The sequence below is a fragment of the Formica exsecta genome, unplaced genomic scaffold (assembly GCF_003651465.1).
Source record: "Formica exsecta isolate Colony F162 unplaced genomic scaffold, ASM365146v1 scaffold543, whole genome shotgun sequence".
NCBI classification, from domain to species: domain Eukaryota; kingdom Metazoa; phylum Arthropoda; class Insecta; order Hymenoptera; family Formicidae; genus Formica; species Formica exsecta.
The window spans coordinates 162896-188340 of record NW_021852672.1 but is presented as its reverse complement, the minus strand read 5'-3'; the positions used below and the strand labels follow the sequence as shown (position 1 = coordinate 188340).

At 38.0% G+C, this 25445-nt stretch overlaps 2 protein-coding genes across 5 annotated transcripts; one reads left to right on the top strand and one right to left on the bottom strand.

The window, feature by feature from the left end:
* Positions 1–100: 100 nt before the first annotated feature.
* On the top strand, positions 101–9088 carry LOC115241962 (carboxylesterase 5A-like). Of its 2 annotated transcripts, XM_029817951.1 has the most exons (5): positions 2415–2829; positions 3330–3603; positions 5542–5651; positions 6212–6713; positions 6914–9088. In XM_029817951.1, the coding sequence occupies exons 1-5, from the start codon at positions 2671–2673 to the stop codon at positions 7744–7746; spliced, it is 1878 nt and encodes a 625-aa protein (XP_029673811.1). In that variant the 5' UTR covers positions 2415–2670; the 3' UTR covers positions 7747–9088. The 2 variants fall into 2 exon arrangements, with proteins under 2 accessions (XP_029673812.1, XP_029673811.1); XM_029817952.1 differs by lacking the exons at positions 2415–2829; positions 3330–3603 and adding an exon at positions 101–126.
* LOC115241964 (ras-related protein Rap1) lies at positions 8672–25445 on the bottom strand. 3 transcript variants are annotated; one of them, XM_029817960.1, is made up of 4 exons: positions 24545–25445; positions 9908–10185; positions 9371–9652; positions 8672–9186 (listed from the first exon to the last, which is right to left on the bottom strand). In XM_029817960.1, exons 2-4 carry the CDS (start codon positions 10088–10090, stop codon positions 9097–9099), a joined length of 555 nt encoding a protein of 184 aa, XP_029673820.1. In that variant the 5' UTR covers positions 10091–10185; positions 24545–25445; the 3' UTR covers positions 8672–9096. The 3 variants fall into 3 exon arrangements, with proteins under 3 accessions (XP_029673820.1, XP_029673822.1, XP_029673821.1); XM_029817962.1 differs by lacking the exon at positions 24545–25445 and adding an exon at positions 24205–24225; XM_029817961.1 differs by lacking the exon at positions 24545–25445 and adding an exon at positions 13633–13653.

Here is a 25445-nt window from a genome sequence, read left to right as displayed (position 1 = left end):
GCCAAATCGTACTCCGCTATCGAGAAGTCGTGGACGGTTCCCTTCAAGTCGTCAAACTCGCGTACGCTCATCTTGAGTGATTCCCGCGTTCGTTTAATGCTCGACGAGTTCATTCATGAGTCATGAGTAAGTAAACAAAATCTCTCGAGTTTACGTTTAGGCTACGTCTACGTGCGCTCTAACATACGACATCGCCCGTTGGTTCGCGTTTCGCGTTTCGCGTGTGCTCTGTGCTGCACTCTATCATCTTTAAGTCAGGATCGTGGCGAACAATGAGTATATCCCGGGGCGTCCGATCGAACCCTTAATCCCGATTTACGTCCGTAAATTTTATCGTCATGTATTTATATACATGTATGAATTACTTTTTTATATTATCCATGAAAAATTCCAAGCAAAACAATCCCTTCAATTTGGTAAAAAAAATATATAAATATATGATTCTGCGACACTCTGGTTCTCCTTAATTATTACGGCACTGTACTATTTCGTTAGGTGCGGCTACACTTTTACGCACTGGCTATTGTGAATTGTGATATACATAGAGCATGATTGAATGGAATTTACGTCGGTAACTATATATACATGTCCCGAACCGGAAAATAAAACGATATTGTCCATGATAGAGAATGGCAAAATAAGAATAATTAACAAAAGATTAGAAGGCCTGCTGTTGTCAATTGTATTTTCCGTATTTTTTTCAATTCTTTCTTTTTATCTAATATATTGTATATATAATATATTTGTGTAATATATCGTAGTATTATATGTTATATACTTTTCCATATTCAAAATGAGACAAATATAGTATATTTATTTCATTTTGAGAATGTAAAAGTATTTAAAAGTATTTAACGAGCAATACAAAAAGAACTTATATTGTCCAGCAACTTCCATTATTTTCTGCGAGATATATGTTTCGAAATAATATTAAAATCTTTTATAAAGTTATAGAGGGGCAATTTTAATAATACTGTTTCGAGATAGAGAGCGAAAAAGGAAATGGGGGCAAAAACAATTTTATTTAGTAAAATTTGCAAGAGAACAGGTTTTTTTACCGATTAGTTTATAAAGCTTCTGTTCGCGATATTCTCGCCATATTTATTCTCCTTAAAATAAAGTTACGATCGAAGTTGAAATGCGTCACCTCTAATCGAAACAGCTTTTCGGATATGGATAATTGCAGGCTGCGCAATGTTCAAGGTCGCGCTAGCCAGAAGTGTTCGCAGATTACATCTTGATAGCATGATTACTATACAACCTCGCGAGGCGAAAGACCCTTGTTCATCGATTTTCGAGAAATCTGACGAGAACTCTTTTCATCGGCGAAATTCTTCGTTCGACGTCTTTGATACTTTCTACCTCAAGGATGTTGACAAGGGTGTTGTGTGTCGATGTTTTGCAAATTAATAGCAAAGGGCTGCGGCAAGACCTGCGATAAATGTACATAATTAAGAAATGAAATAGAACACGGCCGTAAATTTTAAAGGTGACTTTTATTACCTCCTCCCTATATAATACTTGAATATCGCATAATAACGCAGTATTTTATCCATTCTATCGACAAAGTGTCATCCGTGTTTAAAAATTCTATTGTTAACTGAATTTTAGGTCAATCGTTATAGATCGATACGATATTTCCATACACTCTGTAATAACGCGCAAAGGTGAGACAGAGATAGCTTAATACAGTTTAGCGTCGGAGAGCTCATTTGCATCGCAATTAATAATACTTTTATGCAAATTAATATCCGATCCGCGGCCAATTGTACCTCGTATCCCTATGTAGATGCGTTCTTTCGTCATTTCTCGATCAATGGATCCGTCTTTTGCGGTCTTTTTTCTTAATAAATTATACGATTTTGTATCACAGATGTAAAGTTTCGAAACATCAACGCGCTGTCTTTACCATCAAAATATTATCGAACAGATTGTCATTGGTATATGTAAACTAATTATAGCTTCATTCTCCTTAAATTAAGGTATTTGAGTAAGATATTTTTTCTCTTTTCTTTTGATAAATATATAAATGATATTACACAATTTTTTTTCTATAGAAAAGATCTTTCCTTATCAATTTAATAAAATTCATTATACAGAATACGCTCGCGATATATAACGCGACATAATCGGGAAAAGAATGATTTCTTGCAGAAATGAATCAAAAATATAAAATAAGATTTTTTCCCACACGTTTTTTGTATACTTGAATAATCTTCAACAATCTTACGTCATGTGCCATCAAACTTGTCTCACACAACAATGATTATTATAATAATATATAGATAAAAAAAATATAATTTTTCATTTAACAAAACAATTTAGAATAATTAAAGTTACTGAAAAATATTGTATAAAATATTTAAATTATCTTTTTATTCCTTTGATAAAAGGCTCTGTATTTATATATATATATATCGAACATATATGTGCACAAGAGAGGAAGAATTTTTCATCGAACAATAAAAGCGCAGAATCAAAGAGCGCAGGTCTCTTAAGTCCGACGGTGTCGACCGCGAACCAAGAAAATCAACCTGCCAAGTACGGGTGGTGGGCGGTAGACTGTGGAAGGTAAGGTGAAACACAGGGAGTCACGCGAAGCAACCCCCGTGAAACGGAGGCGGTTCGAGGAACGTTCCCGTAGCGTGGCGGATCAGTCAGTCCTCCAGGATGAGGCGCACGACATGGTTGTTTCTCGCGTCGGTTTTGCTTTTCCAAGGGATCCACGTCATCCGCGCTCAGAGGACCCATGCACGACAGGGTTTCAATCGAGACCGCGAGACCGCGACAGTTACGATACCGAACCAGGGAACCGTCCTCGGCAAAGAGGTGCGACTTTTTTTTCATTCGTTCTCATCGGCTTAAGTTCCCACATTAGTTTGCTAGAACTTGTCATCTTTGGTGATATTTAAAGTTGACAGGAATTTAGATTTTTAGACAAAAGTCTCATCTCTTATACAAAGGAACGGTCAGTTTTATCAATATCTGTTCATTCGTCTTCCGTTCATATTTTTTGATTTTACTTTAATATGCGTCCTTTCTTTTGAATTATAATCCTAGAAACAGGTAAATGCAAATCTTTGTATCAGTTTATTAAAATTCGTTAAACGTTATTTAAATCTTAATTTCATTAATCCGCTATTCATACTAATTCGAAAAACTGTTTCTCTCCCTAATTCTGATGTTAAAAAAAGAAAATTTTAGTTACACGATACAAAATATTCTTCACATTCACAATTTTGGACTTATTTGAATTTATTTGTGACTCGATCGTTAATCATTATGCATCATTTTATTCTTTCGTTACCGTATATATTTTTGAAATCTAGATAACTATCGGCAATTCGATAAAAGTAACGCAGTACCTCGGCATCCCTTACGCACAACCCCCGATAGGTGAGCTTCGCTTCGCGCGGCCGGTGACGGATCCTCTTCCCTCTTGGGACGACGTTAGAAATGCAACGCAATTTGCGCCGTCGTGTCAGCAGGCGAAGGGCCCTCTCAAATTGCACGAGAAACTCTACAAACGATTGCTACCATCGGACATACCCGATCCGGGATTCAGCGAGGATTGCCTCTTCTTGAACATCTTCGCTCCTGACGGTATGTGCGTTAAAGTCATGTAGAGAATCCATGTAGAGCTAATTGACGATTATGTATAAAATTTTGCAGCGAAAATAGCGTCGTTCTAAATTGTTTCAACATTGATTTTCTAAAAATACGCTTTTAATAATATATTTATTAAATATAACTAATCGCGTAATTTATTAAAAATATAATCTTTGATTAAAAAATTTGTTTTTCGAGCGTGTTCTTGATTAAATTTATACAAAACATCAAGTTTCACTAAAAACACTAAGTTTCTTTATATTTTTCTTATGAATAAATAATATTTAATTAGGAAATTATAAAGTACGAAATATGACGTTGATTTTCGGTATTAAACTGTTGTCATAAATTTATTATCTACGAAAGAGTTAGAAAGATTTATGAACAATTGTGATTTTCGCGCAAGGATGAAATCTCTTCTTTCGATAAGTCAAATCGGTAAAAAGCGGGAAGATTGGCTATTGATGACGATCCTTGATAGTATCTCTACTTTTTTTCTAATCTCCGAGAACGTAAAGTAGCACACGCAATGCAACGACGGTCAACGGCAAAGTTCGTTCCCTGACGAAACGCGAGATAACGTTCACCCGCAAGTTCTCGGAGACTGATTCCTATCGTTCAGAAAGAAAGGGGATGATTATAGCGGAGGGAGGGCTGAGAATAGTACCGCCGCGATCAGATAAAAGTGGACCGAAGCAGAAAATTAATAACCGTTAGTATCGTGCAGGGACTAGCGTCATGCAGAAAAGATTTATCACATATGTCATAACGCACGCGTAAAAAAGCATGAAAGTAGAGGTCGTAAAGCTAAAATCTACAATATGTTTAACTTGAAACCAGTTGTTTTTCTACAAGTTTTCGAGAAAGTTTCTGTAGTGAATATCTGAAATTTGAAGACACATTAAAATCTAAATAAATTGATCGAATATGAAACATTTTTCTTTATATGTGTTGCTTGCGCATTGCGCATCTTATTTCTCCACTTGCCCCAGAGTCCCTAATGCAAATTTAATGAGCTACCAATGAAAAGTATGTATATAAGAGACTTCAAATATATATAAACAAAAGGTTAGGGATGGAAAAGCCGAATGCGGACCGTTGGCGCGGCGTCTCCCTTTCGTTCTAAAGGAAAAAAGAAGAACAGCTCGACTCGCGGAGTCGCAAAACCGCACCGGCACGAAAACTACATACGACGACAACGACGACGACGAGGACGGCGATGACCAAGAGTTGGGGGGTGATCGATATATACCAGTAAGAGTAGCTACGGAATAACTGGCGCACGCGGTGGCACGCGATCTTCCAGGGCCCTGTTTTGCGGGAGATGCCGAGATACCAGAAAGCTGGTCACGAAAGTTCTCCCTCTCGCTCTCTCGCAAACATAAGTACCGAATCGTCACAATGTTATGAATCATTATCCGTAAACTTTCCGATGGGAGCTACACCTTACGATCCTTATCATTACGACAATGTGACATTGAGGTGTATTCGAGAATCCCTTGATGACAGTAATGCGGATAAGGCTCAAAGTACCTATGCAAACGTGCCAAGGTGGCGACCTTGCCGTTAAGAAACGACGGGTTCGGTGAAACGATAGTACGAGACGAGATCATGTTCAGGAAACCGCAAATGGGGAGAGGGAGCGGGGAGAATCTCGTACCGGTTCCCGTTATCGTGACAAGCTCGCTAGCTGGAAATAGAACCCCGAACGTGCGAGGGACTATTATTCGCTTATACGTGAATTTTCTCGAGAGAGAAAATTCACTCTCTCTTCTCTCTACCGAATTAAAAATTACAAATTACAAAATTGAAAAAAAAATTGAATCAACTAATAAAATATTATCTAGATTTTTCCCCTCCACACATCGGCTTAATAATTATCGATTTAATTCTTCATAGGTCTGATAATTAACGAATAATCCATGTGCGTAGGAAGCCGCCAAAACGAGCGATGGCCAGTGATGGTTTGGTTCCACGGTGGCGACTTTAATACCGGAACTCCAGCGATTTGGGACGCTTCCATATTCGTTATGAAACAGAAGGTGTGATGTAGCGATTATGAATAATAATATGTGCGAAAACGCGGACGGAAACACGGCGGTTCCAGCGCAGATCGTACATACGTAATAGATCGTGAAAATTAACGTGACCCGGTCGGCGATGCGATCGATATCGATCTAATCACGATATATCGTGATTAACATGTATTTTTCACGAGTACTCATCAATCGGAGCCCTAGACATTCGCGAACCGACAGAAAATCGAAGGGAATCGGGTCAGAGCTGTCCTTTATCTCGCGTGCCGTCACTTCTAAATCTAGAATAGAACCGCACCCTTTGATATTCTCGCGAGATACATCATTAATCGGAATCTTTCATCGTAATACACACTCCAAACGAGATATATGTAATGCGGTATCGTATTTTTTATAACTCGAGAAACAACCCGCGGAGACAAATTAATCGCCCGCGTGAAACGAAAGCGAATCTCGAAACTTTCGGGCGATAACGATCGCGCTCGAGAGATTTTATCGTATACACGCAAAAAAGAAAGAATCCAAAGTTCGCGCGATTAAACGGGGACGACTTTTGCGGTCGGCAGGTGCTAGTGGTGACGGTGGCGTATCGATTAAACATCCTGGGATTCTTCACGACGACAGACCCCGAGGCGCCCGGCAATTACGGTATATTCGATCAAATCGCCGCCCTCGACTGGGTGAAACGAAACATCAAGCACTTTAATGGCTCGCCCAACAACATCGTCATCTACGGCCACAGTTCCGGCGCGATAAGCGTGGGTCTGCACATATTGAGTCCGCTCAGCAAGGGCAAGTTCAACAAGGCCATCGCCATGAGCGGCGACGCCGTCGGTTCCGTCCGTTCGCCGGCAGAGGAATCTCAGGTCGTAGACGTCATTGCCGACAAGTTCGGGTGTTACAGGCAACCGACCAGCTCGCTGATGGAGTGCCTGCGCCGACTCGACGCCAATCTCATCGTCAAGCACTCCTCCGACATCGAGACCTGGGGCCCGATCGTCGACGCCGAGACTAACAACAAGACGGAACCTTTCCTTCCGCAACATCCGACGGATATCTTGGATAGCGGTAATTGCAAAAGCGACTCGATAATGTTTTAAGATGATAGTCGAGACTTAAAAATACGAAGGAAAAACCTTTTTAAAATATATATTCTCCAAATACTGCATTTTTTTTATATTCTTTATATGTAAAGTCTCTTTGACTTCTATATTTGCAGTCCGGATATAACAATTTTTCTTTAACATTTATAATATGCTGGATTTCAGGTAACTTCAACGCGGTGCCGCTAATTGTCGGTTACACGAAGAACGAGCAAGCTCTGGCACTTATAGAGTCCACGAACGGACAGAGTTTGGAGAACGGATTATCCCCGGAAAAGTTCGAAACGATGATCGTAGACGACTTCTCGACGGTGGTGCCGATCTCGGATGAGAATAGCACCTGCGAGTCAAAGCCCGAGATGGTGACGAACGCGGTGCTGTTCTTCTATAAGCCATATCCATCCACGAGAAATGCGACGGTGTTTCGCGACCGATACTTGGATCTGCAAACAGAAAAGACTTTCGCGGCCGGTCTGACGTTGCTGGCCGGCAAGGTGGCGAAACAGGCGGCGACTTTTGTCTATCGATTCGACTACCGTGCCAAGACGCAACCGGTCACGAAGGACGTACCGGAATGGGCGGGCGTGCCCCATATGTTCGAACTACCGTTCGTCTGGGGTTTACCGTTTCAGATGGGCGGCACGATGCAATGGTTGCCTAATGACAGGAAGACGTCCGACACGATGATGACAATGATGGCGACGTTTGCCAAGACTGGCGAGCCTTCCATCACAGGCGGGACTGGGCCACCAGTCAAGTGGGAGCGCTTCACGCAAGACAATCCGGGGATCCTAATTATCGACAAGAATATCGAAATGGGCGAGCCGAACGAGGTGGATTACAAGGCGCTCGCGTTCTGGAACGATTATTATCCGCAAGTCGTGGAAGAGGCGACGACCTGTTGCAACATCACGAACACGGCACGGAGACTATTTTCTTACAGCGTATATCTCAGCGGCATGATGACTACGATGGCATTACATCTCTTCTGGTTTTAGCTACAAACACACAGCAAATATTTAAATAAACAAAAAGATATGTTGCGCTCGCTGTTATATATTTTTAATAGACTAAAGAATCGTCGAGAGAAGACGGTGCCGTCTTTTCGAAAATTTTTTCAATTTTGTAAAGAGATCTCCTCCTCCTCCCTCGCTCTTTACTCTACTTTTTTGAAAGCACAAATGCAGTAATAATCTTGTTATACTCCGTGTAGAATATATAATATCTTGCGCAAATTGATTTTTTATTCGCAATAACTACTAACGTTATAATATTATTCGCGCATTTAATAAAGTTCTCGCACAATTCTCGTACAGATCTATTGCGATATTGTAATCGTGTTAAATTTTTTTTTTCTACGTTCGCATTTGACACACATCTCTCAATTACATTATGAATATATCACAAAGTTATTTTATTCCGTCCTTATTACCTTATTTGATGTAGATTATACGAAACAAGAGAGTTATTTCATAAACTAATCACGCGACATGTCAAAAAATGGTTTACGACTAAAATAAAGGGCACGGGGAGGGGGTGGGGGGGGGGTGGCTCGGAATGAAATAAGATCCAGGTTACATTACAAGAGTAGGAAACTTGGGCCCTTTTCTTTAACATTCACTGATTTTTTTTTTATTATTTGCCTTAATACGGAGAGATATAGAAAAACATACTTTGTTTGAGAAACGAACAGTTTCATAACTTATGAATATTTTGATGATCCCGATAATAATTAATAATTAATATTAATAATAATAATAGCAATAATCATGTTCATGTATGTACCATCTATGTATAATTATTATATTATATAAGAGAGAGAGAGGTGCGCGGCGAGCGATGCATGGGGGCTGGTGACCTGCGCACGCGCACATCCACAAACATTTCTTTTCTCTTTCTTTCTCCTAAATATAATATTAATTAATTATTTCTTTTTTTTCATTTATTCATGCAAAACTCCTACAATGATAACCGATGCTGCGGGGTCTCGTATCCCTACTTTGTGCGCCATTGCTTACGCGTGCACACGAGCCACCCCGGAACCAACGTATATACAATATCCTCTTTCGCTTATCGCTGTGTTGCTTTCTATATTCCGTATCTCTTCGTTCTTCATTCCGTTGCATTACCTTATGCCCTCATTCCCCTGTCATTTTACAACCGTCTGGATTTCGATATCTTAAACTCCCATTCTCTACTTTCACACTTAATATTCTGTCAGCCCCCTCCTCCTCTTTTGTCATTAGTATTTTTCTTGATTTATAACCATTCCAAACTTTTTTTTTTTTTTTAACCACTGGTATCTTCGGATTTTCATGTAGGAGAGTATGGGCTCCGCCATATCTACCTTATAAAAGTAGGCACAGCGATTTCTTTTTCTGCTTCATCTTTTTCTCTGGTGATTTTTTATTTATTTGCCGCACCAGGTCGTAGAAAATCTAGAAGTGAAAGGCGATAATTGGGAGATGATAATGTTGCTAAAGTTCAAAAGTTATCGGCTAGAACTCGATTATTCAATATTGTACATAATTCCTTAAGCTATTAATCATTAGTAGATATTAAGTAAAGATTATAAGGTGGTGTACAAAAAGAAAAATAAACGAATCGATAACCACAACTCACATCGCGAACATTAATTTTAGCTTTGGCAGAGGTCTCCATAAACACACAATTGAATTGCCGAGCAAGGTTGACACCCTGATCCTTTCCTACTACCCTTTCGTCTTCCAGGTCGCACTTGTTGCCTACTAGCACCATCGGTACGTCATCTGTGTCTTTTACCCGTAATATTTGTTCTCTGAGATCCTGCAGATCGTTGAAGGTCGATTGTGCTGTTATTGAATATACTAATACGAAGCCCTGCCCATTTTTCATATAAAGGTCCCTCATGGCTGTGAATTGTTCCTGCGAACGAATTAAAATGAGGTCACTCAAAATGTAATTTATATCATTACAAATGATTGACATCATTACAATGAATTACAAATTAAAAAAAAGAAGAAAGTTACAAGATGTGTTAAAAAAAAAAAAAGATAAATCGATGATCTTATCGCCATCCATCCATTGCATGTGTAAAACAAAAATCTAAACTTGATTTTAACTTGCATTCCAAATAAAGAAACGTAAGAAGACATGTATTATGTGTTGCAGAGTACTTACTGTGCCGGCTGTGTCTAAGATTTCTAACATACATTGTTGACCGTCGACCTCGACTTGTTTACGGTAACTATCTTCGATGGTCGGATCGTACTTCTCTACGAAGATCTCCTGCACGAATTGGACAGTGAGGGCGGACTTGCCTACACCTCCACTGCCCAGCACCACTATTTTATATTCACGCATCTCCTTGCCCTAACTACTATCTGTGGGCCTGGTCACAGTCGAAGGGTCACCGAATCCGCCACGTTTTGCTTCGATTTGCTTTCAGTGAGACGGATCTGAAACAATAACATGCAATGTCTATTTAGAGAGACTATCAACATCACGCGACCAGTTAATTTTAATGACACACCTCTTTCAGAACGAGTCAGCTTTTATGAGTCAATGCTTTTTATACATATATACGATGATATATGATAATTTCACGCACAAAGTAAAGCGAAAGCCATAATTAAAAATTTCCAAGTATAAGGTATCATATATCTTGTGGTGAAATTTATTTCAGAGATTATTTTTTTTTTTTATTATTGATTTAGAATTGATTTTTCTTTAGAGAAAAGAAAACGTTACATTTTTATAATTAGAGAAAATGAGGAGGTTCTTTGATATATCTGATATATCTTCAATATATCTAGTAAATTTTTATTTCTCTCTATTCTCTATCTGATCTTCACCAAAGCATGAGGTTCATTCAATCTATATATACATCTATACCCGACAAAGTCACGCTACTCCCGCTGCGTTGTTTCGGTGAAGCGCAATGTTCACCGCAGCATTGTGCTACAAGCAAAGCAAGACAGAGCAAAAGGGAAAACGCAAATACCATGACGGCATTCCAATTGGCAGGCAATAGCATCATGGCAACGTGCCGTGGCCAATCGGCGGCTGCGAAATTCTTTACGCCAATCCGTCATTGATTTTACCTTTATGAATGGATTTGTATAATGAAAGCTGTCATTTTCTCTCGGACTTTTGTTGACTCGTTATAGCGCTTTATTAAAAGTTTCTTCGAAAACAGATAATTGTGTGCGTAACTATACAACTGTACATAATACGTTCGAAAAATTACAACAGTAATAGATTTTTGTCATCATGTTTAAATTTCTAGCTTTGTTTCTTCGAAACAATTGAGAAAAATTTTCCAAATTTGTATTTATCAGCTCAATATTTCGAATGATCTAAAGATTTTATATTTATTTTTATTCTTGTGTATAAAGAAATAGAAATAAATTTTGTTGTTGATTATTATAATAAATATATAACATCGTTTCGTAAATATTTAATGAAAGATACATGTAACGATGATTTGACTAATTTTATACGAGGTATAATTCTAATAAACCTGACTATGAATTAATAATTTCGCTGAAATGTCATTTGGGAAATTTATTAATCCATTATTTATCTTTGTTAATGTGAACTATATATACAACATTAGACTTCAAATTTAGTTGAAAATGAATTTGGAAAATTTCTTCGCGATTGTTGTATAAATACAATCCCAAAATTTCTCGATATTTCCCAATCTTTCCTTCGCTTCCTTTTTTTTCGAACTTTACGAAATAAGATACGATGATTATGACATTTTAAGAAAAACGTACACAAACTGAATAAAGCGAAAGAAAATAGAAGACTCATACACGAAAGGAAATAACTTTATTCTCTTTTACAAGTGTATATCTTTCTAAAGAAGATACCTCTCACGTTTTTTTTTATGGTTTCTACTTTCCGTAGGAAATACTCTAATCGTGTTTAATTTTCCTAATTTTTTTCACTCTTGCCTTGTCGTTCTTCTAAATTCAAACCATCTGCTTATAAAAACAACCTAGTGATATTAAGTCGATCCTGATTGTAATATCCCGTGAAATTGTAACGCAAGATTCCACGAAGAGAGACACGCATCGCGTTCGCAGCTTCGTTATAATGTACGTTATAGTTCGCAATTTCATTACAATATACTATACTGTGTGTGGTGTAATTAAGTGCATCGTGAACTAATTGGGTCGTACAAGCGCACACGGGCAACAAGTTGAGGTTCGAAAGAGAGACCGATCACAGTGGAGAACCACTAACAATAAGCGGATCGAACTTTTGGCGTTGCTCCAAAATATCTCTGGTTCAAAAAAGTGTCACACACACATACAGAAGCGCGCGCGTGTCACACACACATACAGAGAGAGAGAGAGAAAACGAAAGCACCCCTGACCTAGTTATTAGACTTTGCCGTAGGATAGTGCGGTTCTATAAATCTCCACGCCTTTTGTCCAAGATTTAAAGCTCGCTGATAGAAACCGCGAACTGGCATCGGCCTCTCGTATGTCTCTTTTTCGCGATGAGAAGAAAACCATTCGTTTCTCGCTTTCATATCTCTCGATGGAAATGGCAGTGTAATTTGTCAAGGATACCTAAATTGCCACGTGATGTATAATATAAAAGCAAGAATTTAGAACTCGCGGATAAAACCGATATAAAATCCGACGAGTTTAAATCTCGTGTATGAAGATGATTTCTATGTTTATTTGCGCGCGGCGAGTCCTTATTTTATCCTGTTTGTAATAGAGAAAGTTGAATTTGAAAATCAATCAATTTATGACTCGATTCTGAATTTCTAACTTGGACGAAAATTTTGTCGTTTTGTACTCTCGCATATAAATAATACCGAAGAAATGTCAAATGATGATTTAACCACGGTGGTTTGTCACGTATATTCATCGAGCATCTGATTGTTATTTCTCTCGATGCTTTGGAATCTATGCGATGTTCTTCGACATCGATCTCGCGCGAGATCGAGCTGGTCGAGTGAACTTTGGTCAACCTTCGTCTTTGACTTTAATTAAGCGTATTATTGCCAAGATGTCGACTGCCGTGACAATTAAAGCCACTAAACGCGTACCCGGACTAGAAAGCGAGGTTCCTTGCAAAGTTTCTCGCTCTTGTTTCTGCTGGCAGAAAATGTACAGCTCGCGAGAGTGAACGCTGCAAGTATTGCAATTATCTCTATTGTTAGAATATTTTTCACGTTTCATACGCGCGTGTGAAGAATCACGTTATTAATATTAATGTTATCAAGTTCTTCAAGTTTTCTAGATTTTTCAGGGAATAAAATTTCATCTTTGATCTTAGAACTTATTTTCATACTGTCAAAAGTATATATATATATTAACAAAACAGTGGAAATAAAGCGCATTTAAAGCGCTAACCTAAATGCTAACGGTAATCGTACAAGTAATCTCTATAATTCTACATAATCTTTATTGTTAAAAAATATTAACTTGAAACTTAAGATTTGTGTCAAAGCAAGCTTTTCAATTTTATTGATATTCCTGGCTGTATGAACTTTATCACCGATTCATCTCTTAACTTTAACCACAATTCCATCGTCTCCCTCGCGTTTCCATCGAAATGAAACGAAATCGATTCAATCCTGCGCGTATGATTTGCAATTTACGAGATTCCCTATCAGGCAGTTTTGGGCAAGCAGTTCGCTAAATGCCGCAGCTCTAGATCGTATATCAATTCGAAAACTAGTCGCAAAGCACGTAGCTTTGATGCAACACATATATACACGCTTGTACAACCGATACACCTACACATCGACGAAAGATGGGAGGCACATGCTTTGTATCTCGGACGCGCGTTCAAGGACCGTTTCTCTCGTCTGTCTGTGTATGTGTATTTTATACGGCGAATGTGTCGTTCGCGCACACATACATACATATATTCACCACATATATCGACGTGCCGCCAATCACTTTGACCTGTAAATACGTTATCTGCTCCAGCGATTGCCGATACACTTGATTGCACTCGGTCACCTCTACCGACGTCGAGTCACTTCCCAACCGGGTCTTTACTCCTCGAAGGCGAAGCATTGTCATCGATGTGTGCGGATGTTCATGCTTTTACGCACACGAATACGCGCGTCTCATTTAGAAGATGGAATATAGACGAATTTAATCACGCGCAACTTTGTCGCCACATTAAAAAGAAAGAAAGAAAAAAAAACGCTCGCGCACGATGGATTCACAGAAAGAATAAGTTTGTGATTTAATCCTCGAAGTCATATCTAAAGCATCATATTTATTTGTAAAGTTTACCTTACAACTTGACAATATTTTCAAGTTATTATTTATATATTTGCAACATATTTACGCTCATGCGTCTATATTTATATAAGGTGTGTGTAGACTTTACAAAAATTATAATTATAAACTTACTCTATTAACGCAGTCAAATGTAATGATTTGTAATAATTATAGTATGGTTAACGTACATATATTTATGGACATCACTTTTTTCTTGTTTTAAACTTCACATTTAAGATGAAAACTTGAAAAAAATTTTTTAAACTACTTTTTCTCTCTTCCCCCCGTCTCCTGTGGAAGTCGCAAACCCTATCGTCGTATTTTCCCCCCCGGTTCGCTTACTTTCAACGCCAAGAACCGTGCCCGATATCGATATTCTCCGTTGCACGATCGAAGATTGATCGCGGGAAAAAGAGAGCGCGTCAAAGACGGGACGACGACGAAAAAAGCTTTGGAAGTATCGGTGCGAAACGCGGTCAATCTTCGTTGTCTCGGAGGTCTAGGCTTGCAATGTGATTGTCAGCAGATGCGAGTCAGCGGAGTCAGCTTAGGACGCGCGTATCGAAATGAAAGCATAGCAGAACGCGCATTATCAATGTGTTACGTCACACGTGATTAAATGCGTAATTCCTGAGGATAGCGTGGGCTTGACTATCCTTGCTCCAGAAACCTACAACGAGATGAAACAATTGACAATTTGACAGACATGTTCGAACCGACCGACCGACCGATACGAGAGGCAGTTGCTTTAGACGAGCTCTATTAATAAGTAACTATCAATGAATGATTTAATTTCGTTATTGCGGAGATAATGAATTTAAACGCACGGTGAGTCATCGAAAAAAATATCGATTTAAAATATGCGCGAGAAATTCTTGGGAAAATACAGGATTGACGAATCAGATGAGTTTTAATAATCGAAGTGAGTTTCAAAGTAAATATACGCCCTTATCGAGGACGCTGATGTTCATACGAATAAAAGAGAACTCGCAACTTTCTTCTATTTATATCGTCCCGTATCTTACATAAAACGGCAAAGGGGTCCGTCCGTTCCCCTCTCGAACCTGACACGATCTATGATTCCCTCGAAGGGGAAAGTCCTTCGTGCGCGAGAAGTTGGAAGGGTAAGCACCTTTCTATAAAAAAAAGACATGTCGTATTATCGCCTCGGCTATGATTGCAAACGAACTGACGATATGAGAAAGAGGGAGCAAATCATTCACTTTCGCATTTCTGGAAACGATATTTAAAGACTCCATGCCAAATCTACTGTCGCACAGAATCTCGACATCTGAGAAGTGGAAATTTTCTTACCGAATATATCCAGTATTTTATACCTCTTTTTATTTTGAAATTACGGTGGTTTTATATCAATCTTTTCTCATGTTATTCCGATAAAATAGCTTCGATTTGAAATTGTTACGGCACTGAGCGGATCAACTTTTATAACGGCGTATACATAAAAATTGTGAAAAATATTTTCCGAAACGGTTGTTTCTCCGTTGAATATCCATTTAAAGCGTGCAACGATATTACGTTACTTGTAAGTTTTATCTGTTTTCGCAGTCTCCATTATCTATCGGTCCACCGCACACACGCGTGTATTAAGCAAGCGAGAGAGAGAGAGAGAGAGAGAGCCGCGTTCGATTATCTATCGTGGTGCACACGCATGTATCACGCGTTTCTCTTCGCAGGCATCCCGGGGCTTCCGTATCCTGGGCAATCTGAATTCGGTTTCCGGTTCTAGGCTACCCGTTTCCGACTTCCCCGCGTTATAAATCGGCCGCTGTCGTCTATCGTGCGGCCGCGATGCGGTATGACCCAATTGTTCGCTCGTGCCAATTAAAGTTTCTTCAACACGTCATCCACGTGTAAGTGAAATCACGTCATTCATATCTCGCATTCTACTTGGCAGAATTTGAATTGAGAGAATCCTAAGATTCTGCCTCCAAATAATAAGAATATAATAAATTTATAATAAATATTTAAAGATAAATTACTATATATGTACGATAAAACATATAAAAAAATGTTCGTTTTTTTCTAGTCTATACACTCTTGAAAAATGTTTTTCTTCAGATAATTTTCTATTCAAATGAAATTTAGTTGAAATGAACTTTCTTTTTCTCGATAGAAAATCGTTAACTTTTATCTCGTTTTTCCCAATCTTTTCGCGGTAAGACTATACATCCTAATTGAATTTCTTTCTTCTCTGCGCTGCTAATTCCTATTCGTTTGTGAACATTAACAAAAATTCCATCAGATAAACATCGGGTATGTTAATCGAGTAGCTCACCACATCGGTATGAGGGTCGAACATTTATAGAATTTTCACTATGCAAATGGTTTTGTATGTGCTCATCGAAATACGGTATTGCTACAACATAATCGATTGTTTGATTAATCGACCGTATATTAGTACACGCATCATCATATATGCTTACAGGTGCTTACATACTTTTATGTTATTTTATGTTGTGTTGTTAGATTTTTTGGTTTATGTTTGAATGTTAAAATTTTTAAAAGATGATCTGAATTTATGTAGTAAATAAGTTATGTGTGTATTAGAGTTTTAATGCAAGAAAGTAAGATGTAGGAAATAAGAAGATATAAACCGGAAGCCATCCCTAAGCCGCAATGGGAAAAAATTACTAATAAATAAATAAACTATTATAACTATACACGCATTCGACGATATAGCATCGCCAAATTGAAATTTCCGAAAATTGAAAAAAATCAAAGCTATTCCTAACGTATATCTCTTCCCGGTCTTTTTAACTCTACAGTTTTGTTCGCAAATAAGTTTAAATGCGTTTGAATTTTGACTCATTTTTATTCTTAAAATATAACTATAAAATGTCATTTCTTATTCTTTTACATTCTCCGCTTTGTTAATTCTTCATTTCTAGATATTTGTATGATATAAAAAATATAGAATTAAAATTATACTGAAATATGTAGATATTTATTTGGGAGAAAAAAAACTTGAATGTATAGAAGATACAAATAGAACGATAGAGTTAATACAGGAACAATTGAAGTAACTAATCGCGTTCTCCACGAAAAGCTGACACCATTGCTAACGTAAGTCTTGAGAAACTTGCGAAAGTCGCGTCAAGCTTCGCAAGTTTCTTCTTAATATTGTCTTAATTTATAATATTTTAATGGAGCGACGACACAAAATTTGTAATAACTGCCAAATTGTGGAAATGTATCGATAAAAGAAACTTCAATCGCTGGTAAAGACGACGCAATCTATATAATTTTTTATACGCATTCAGATACTTTTGTTGAATAATAAAATAAGTCCTTGTGTGTGTTTTGTATTAGTTTTTACCGTGAAAAAGTATCTATATTTCATCGCGAGGTATAAAGTAATCAATAAAGTCCGTGCGGTTACAAACTTTTTGCGATAGTTCTCCAAAAAAAAAAAAAAAAAAAAAAAAAAAAATAAGATATTACGTTTATATAACATCCATTATGTAGTTTATATAATATCTGCTTAAATCGATCGCGTTGCTATTCTATCCTCTGTGTTTTAAAAGTTACACATAATAATATTGTGTCCGCGCACACACATATATGTATACGCATATACATATATTTTTTCCATGCACGACACGATTTATTTCCATTATACGGCAATGTTATATTGTCAATGATTAGCTTATTAGCGTAGCTCTCGTCCAGTTCCAAGTATACAAAGAAATTCAATTTGATAATTAAAGAAATAATTAATTAATAAAGGATTTTATTCGTCAGGCGTATAATTCCCAATTTCTCGCTCGTTCACATCTCTGCGCTTAAACGAGCAAAATGATTTTTCTAACGAGCAGCGCGAGGGTTAATCTTGAGCAAAAGTATATTGCGTTTGATTAACAGGAAGCAAATTGCGCGTATGTAGCGTGCAGTTGCGTAACAGCAGGTTAAGCGACAGCGTTCACATGGAACGCTGTCGCGAGAATAACTCAGTTTTATTTTTGTCGTTGACGCGGCGCGAATCGCGTGCAATAGTAAACTGCTTGCGACCAAACTACGACACACGGACAATGCAGTATTGAATATACTGTGTTGAAGATCGCGCACATTATCATAGAGTCGCAGCGCAATGATCGCGCGTAATGCATATCGTGCTAATTGTCAACATCGATCAAGACATATAATACTTTCGTTGTTTAGTTGCGTTTGATAAATCAAGAATCTGGAACACAGGCAGCATCTTTGTTCCCCATTAAAAATAGCGTAAATCCCGAGAGGGCAAAGGTGAAAGATACCATTGATCTTTTTCAACTGTATATATCTCTCTTTCTTTCTTTCATTGGCCGAGTGTCTGACTTTTCCAAACAAAAGGTTAAAAATTGAATTTGATTTGATCCAATAGTAGTATTAGCTCACTTATAAATTCATTCTAAATATAATTTTAATTAGAATTTTACGATTGATTAAAATTAGAATCAAAATTAATATTCCCAAACTAAATATAATTGAAACTATATTTTTTAACGTTTTATTGAGAAAAAAATTACATTATTATTGCCCTGAATATCTTTTTCAGTTTACTTTCACTCGAACGATGTGTCATTCGATGTGTTATTTCAAAATATTTCAGAGAATCCTATCGAGACATTTTTTTCCAAATGAGAGACCTCAAAAGAGAATTCTGCACGTGCACGTGAAAGACATACGATGCAGATTTCCATCACATACCAGGCATTGCACTAGCAGCTAATAGATGGTCCAATGTGTCAAATGCGTTAGTTGCCATTTAACTGCATGTAACATTGCTGGGTCTGCGACCGATACAAGGTCTATGTCGCGTCTGTACCAGATGAACATCAGTATTAATTATATCACGCGCACGTGTCACGAATTAATTCAACGTTAATTCGAGATTTGCAAGTTTGTCGATAAAATCGACCAAACTCGCCTGCTTTCGCCATATTCCAATAAATTTCAATCAATGTCGGAATTTTAATTGTAGCACCGCCCTCGCGCCTCTCTTTTACGGCCCAATTGTACGCGTTATTTATGCGGTGCGTATATAATTGTACAACGAAAATAAATATAAACGTGATTATTATCGTTAATGCTGCGCACGACAATGCGGCGCACGAAAGCGTGCTCGAATAATACGGGCAATTATTTTTGCAATTTCGTTGTACAACTTGATCGCGTTGATTAACACACGAGCACTTTTATTTTCAACAAATCTGCGGCTTATTTAACAAGCGAGAATCAATCAAGTCTCGCGCTTTGTAGTCTTGTCGCGATTATGCTATATATCAAAAAATGTATATTTATTTTATACATATGTACAATATTACACGAACAAAGTGATATATATATATATATACATCAAAGTTTTCACAAACTTTTCGTAATAATTCTTACTTAAATAATGTCTCTCCTTAATTAGCAAATCTTAAATAATCTATGTAATAGTCAATTTCTATATTCCAAGTTAAACTTCACGAGCTTAAAATTATAATTCTGCAAGAAAAGTAATCTCGGTAAGAATATTAATCTCTTTTCTGCAAAGAAAGTTTGCGCATTGATTCTGTATCTAAAGAATTCATATGTTAATTAGATGAGTAGGATAGCACATAATCCCACGCAAGGCAAATGCAGGAAATCGCTCGCCTTCCTAAGGCCGAGCTTCATCTCGTATATAGGGCACGTATTATGCATCGCTATAATAGAGTATAATATGAAAATACGCTTAAACATGTACATTAACGCTAAAATGATCCCGGGAGAGGTGACGGCTATTTAATAGAATAATTTCGCGTCTTATACATGAAACAAAATAATTGTTTTCCAATTGAGAAGAAAAATTCCAAATTAGAATTTTTACCTTGCTTTCACAACTTACGTTATTAATGTAGATAAAAAATTTATAAGAACGTAAACTTCTCGTAGATAAAAATATTATACTTTGCGGTTAAAACTAATTTGATCGATTTCTAATGTTAATTATGATTTTATTAAGATAAATATTTTCTTCCTATGTTAAAGTATTGTTTTTATTTTAAAATATATACAAAATTTTATTTATTAATTTTTCTAGCCTGTATAAAATTTCATACAGAGATCTGATTGAAGGTTTATTGCCAAAATGTACAAGTGCCGAGAAAAAAGAATGTAAAGCATCGTGATGCCTCATCGATAAAAAAAACAGATTGGACGGTTTCTATAGTCCGCATCGTGTCACGCAATGAGTCATGGGGTTCGTGAACGACACTCTTGAAGAGACCCTAATTAAGCTTTATACAGTGAAACGTCCGCGTTCTACGTTTCGTAAAAGTAATGAACGTCATCTTTTTAGCATTTCCATTTTATCGACGTGCATCTGTTTGATTGACTAGATATAATCATTACATTATTAATAGAGAGAAATTAATATTGCTTTCATTAAATTACTCAATGCTTTGTCGAAATTTTTATAAAAAAATGGTGATTCAACACCAACAATAATCTTTCTGAATGAGTTTTTAATAAGAAGTATACGCATACAAAATTTTACCAAATATATAAAAATAACTTATTGTCAGTATCGTGCGGGAACATCATATTTACGATGCGAGAGTCACATTGTTATTTCGAAGACGAGACGTAAGTCGACGGCATTATCGAGTTCAAAGTCGAGTGGAGTATCATTCTCACAGTTGAGTCACTCTACGTATAACGTGTTTAACAAGCGCGATCGTTTGCAGCCGCGAATATAACGTAGTTTGCCCGCAGTTGCTTGCTTTCATGTTTATCAATGGGAAGATTTATAATGAAACGGTATATCTCGCGACGAACAATACCAGATGTGTAATTTTTAGACAAACGGCAGGAAGGAAAGGGGAAAAAGAGAAGATGAGTTATAAAAAATTTCTAGATAATTTTATTAATTTTTAAAACGCGCGTAAAATCATACAGACACACACATACACACACACACACACACACACACAGGAGGAATTTTTGCGCGTAATCCACACATTCACGACTGCGTTAATCCCGGGCGATCCAATATATCAGTTCACGTGTAAAATCTCGCTTGACGAAAATCAAATTGTCACGAACGAACGATTACAGTAAATTGAATAGACCTAACGAGTTTCCAGGAGATTAGCGGAAATGGCGAACGTTGTAAGAGTGTGAAACAAGCGGATGCGGAATCAGAATGAGACGCAGCTGGAAACCTTGGTTGATCGAAGGGGGATTTCATAAGAGAAAAAAATAAAAAAAGAAAACTTAACTTTTCATAGGAAAATTAAAAAAAATATTTCTAATATCAAAAAATCTCCAAGTATTGTATACATTTCACTCAGATATGGTTACAAATCGGAGCGATTTATCATATTATTTTATTCATTACATCTATCTATATCTGTTGGCAAAAATTTAAAGATTTAACTAGATCATTAGATATGGAGAGGTTTGTATTAATATATTAATAATAAATCACGCAAATTTATAACGAAGAAGCTCCTCTAATAATGCCGGATGGCAATGTATCATTGAATGAAACGAGAATAATATTATAAAAAAAGCACATATGCTTATATACGCTTTTTATTACAGAGACACGAAATCGCGCAGGCGTGGCATCAATCTTTATAATCATTCATTCAAGCATCGATCAAACAATGCAAACGGGCAAAATTCCTTGTAAGCTTTCAAGGATGAACATGGCCTGTTGCCAAGTTATCGCTTAAATAATGCTCTCAAATTTATCATTTTTACTACGCGATACGCGATGATATCGTATGCAACTATGTATCTGGTATCTCTCTCCAGCATTATGACAGTTTAGCATCGACATTCGTTCAATTAATATAACGTTGAATGCCGTCCAAAATTATTATCATTGTACGATGTGTTTATATTTCATACAGCTTTGTCGTTAAAAACTTTCGCGTATCTTTAAAATGTACAGATATTTTCAGATATTCAAACGTTAAATAACTCACATATACAATTTCTTTTAAAAACACTTACGATTGCGTCGTATATATATTAATCCCATATCACGCCTATATATCCAATGTTCATGTTAATACCATTTATAATCTACCAAGTCGCGATGCTTTCACACAAGTAAAAAAAGTAGGTAAAATTGGTGAGTGCACTTATGAATTACAAAACAGATTTTACAAGGCATTATGATATATATTTGAAGAGCGTATCGTTTTAAAATTTCGAATCGAGCATTTATTTCGTTTTCTCGTCTTGAACTTTTAAATGTATATTCATATAGGAGAAATTAATTGTTACGCAGTGTTTTAAGATAGATTTATACCTTACAGCTTACAGCTGTGCCAATGAAATCTCTCTCATTGTAGGAATATACTCGATCAGCATTATGTCGAGTAAGTGACATTCTTGCCATCTTTCTTCTCGAGTCATTTCCTGCGTCGCGGTGACTCACGTGAGTCGACTGCGGATTAAAACACCACGATTCTTCATGATGGTTTGTGATATTTGTTGAGAGTCCAACAGGGATCGACCGCAAAATAATGTCTTGAAATATAAAAATATACACAACGGGTGTGGCAATAGAGCTACCAAAAGAGCGATGAAAAAATTTATTTTTCTCATCTTATTCAAAGTTTAATTTTTGTTTTATCCAAAGAAATTTTCATTTTAAAATTTGATGAGTATATGTATGTGGGTGTCCACGCAACTGGACCGAGCTGTATTTTTAAGTGATTAGAGCGTTTAAAATCATTTAATTTTGCCTTATAATATTTCTTTGTATCTCTAATTACATTTTAAAGATACAATTCCGTCTAGTTGAGTGGGCACTCTGTGTGTGTGTGTGTGTGTGTGTGTAATCACATATATCAGTAAGAGAATTGTTTTTTTCATCAAACAATAAATTGCTATAAATACGAACAAATTAAAGATTATGAGAAACGCCGTCTTTTTTCAACACTCATCTGCACGTGTCTTCAGGGCAATATTTTTATATGTTGTTCTTCCAGTTTTCTCCTTGTGAAATCGATAGATATTTAAATATTTCCCTCGAGTGCACTTGAGTAAAAATGAAAATTAAACTTTAGATAAAATTAGAATCAAAATTTGAAATTCGAAAAAGAAAATTTTAAGTCGCTATTTTTACAATTGTATCCATCGTATTTTTATATTTCAAGACAATTTTGCTTGCGGTCAGACTCAACAAGAATCACGAAGAGAACCATGGCTCGAGTTTCCCTCGTGTTTAGTTCTCCGTCTCCCGTATTCCCCTCGATACTTTTAAAACGATTAATCTCTTATTCTTTTCTCCCGTCGCCGCATTACGGACTAACAAGATTCATGTCAACGCTCTGATTTAAAAGATCGTAACTTCAAGTTTCAAGCCATATACCGCAGCAGATATTACTTTGAAAATCTTAGTATCTTAATTAATAGGCAAATCTTAGATTGACGAACATATTACTTGTATTCGGATTTTCTTTTCTATTATAGAAAAGGGTAAATAAAAAATGTAATGAAAAAAAAGATAGACAAAAGAAAAAGAATAAATTAATTACATTCAATTAAAAATCTTTTCTCTGTAATTATATTCTTGTACATTTTATGCATCTTGTTTATGTATTTTTGTCCTTTTTTCTTTTCTCTCATAAAACCCGAGTATGCGTCCATTTTATTTTACAAACAGCGAATGCTGAGGCAGCATTGAGAAGCAATATATATTTTCCCTGCATTAGTCATATGCAATTTTTCAAAAATGTTTCTACGTAAACTATAAAATTTCTGTCTTCTTGTAAAAAAAAAAAAAAAAAAAAAAAAAAAGAAGAAGAAGAAGAAGAAGAAGAAGAAAAGAAATCTGGTATCGCGGTTAATTCTGCGTAATGTTTACGGGAACGGCTCGTATATAGGAGCGTCAAGCGTCAAGTTCCGCGTAAACGATGTTCACGCGAAACTTGGCTACCGTCGCGTACCGCGAGCTCAGCTCGGGCTCGGGTGGGCCGTGACCGTAAGAGGAAACGCTTGGTTGCCCGGTGTGGGACGGGGAGAAGGAGGAAGCCGGTCGTTCGTTTTCTCACTCACCGGCTCGTTGGGAAAAATCGCGAGAACGGAGGATAATGAGAGGAAGAAACGCCCGTATATGTGTATGTATGCGTGTGTGAATGGGCACTCGAGCGCGGATTCCGGTGTCCTCCGGTAGACGCGCTAAAACGATCTCTACTCAAACCACGATAACGGGAATCCGCTTACCGATCCGCGAATGGACCGTAGAGTCCAGTGTGTCTGCGACACGTGCGCGGCAAGGAAAGACTACCCGATCGGAATCCTATCTCGATTTCGATCCTCGCGAGCACGGGCGACGGACAGAGCCACCGCTGCCGCTACCACCGCCGTTGTCGTAGTCGTCGTCGTCGTCGTGTAAAAAGATTTCCGGTCGGTCGGTCGGTTCGGCCGGTTCGGCGTGCCACGCCACGGCGATGCACGGCGATGCACGGCGATGCACGGCGCCTTCTCACGAGAGAGGACGCAAAAGGAAGGGGGGGGGGGGGGGGGGAATCTTTTTTTAGAAGCCGCACAAGTCGGTCCTTACCTCTTGTGCCTCCTGAATACCCCACGCTTCGCTCGCGGAACGCAGTATCCTCTCCTGTGGATTCACTCGATAATTCTTCTGCCTCCTCTTTGTCGTTCTATCTATCTCTCTCTGTCGCTCGCGCAAGGCGGCTCTCGACGGCTCTCAAGCGCGCATACACACACGTATGCACAAGCGCTCCGTATATCTTTCTCTCTTTCTCTCTTTCTCTCTTTCTACCTTTCTCCTTCCCTTTCACTCTTCTTCCGTTGTCTCCGTCTCGCGTGCAACGCTCTGTCCTCTCGCTCGCCGCTCTTGGTCGTTGTCGTTCGTCTCTCCCTCTCGTCGCGACGACCGAGATTTCCCGTCGATTAATAGCGGCTATCTCCTGTGCACGCTCTCTGCCCCGATTCGGCTTCCTCGTCGTTGCACTCTGTCACGAGTTCATGGGGAGAGCCGTGTGTGCGTAGAGAGTCGCTGCGCCTTGTTCGTTTTCGCCGTAAACGGTTTTTTTTACATAGCCAGCCAAACGATCGAATAGCGAGAATCGCGAAACGCGTTGCGTTCCCAACACTTTGACCGAAGTCGAATCGAGTCGAGTCGCGCCACAAACGTGAATGACGAGTGACGAGATGCCGATACCGGATACTCGGAGTCTCGTTTCGCCCCGACGTAGCTCGTACCGATATCTCGGTTACTGCGGGCTGCCGATCGATCGTAGCCGAATGACTTGTTCACAATTCACACTCTCGAGTCTCGAGGATCTCAACGAAGATGACGACGACCCTGTTACGCGGGCGGACGCGCCTCTCTCCTTCTCTCTCCCTCCTGTTGCCGCCAATGTACCCCCGCGTCGTATCGAGATTTTCACACTCGCGAAAAGACAACGCGACAGGCGACACTAGACACTACGCTGCGCGAT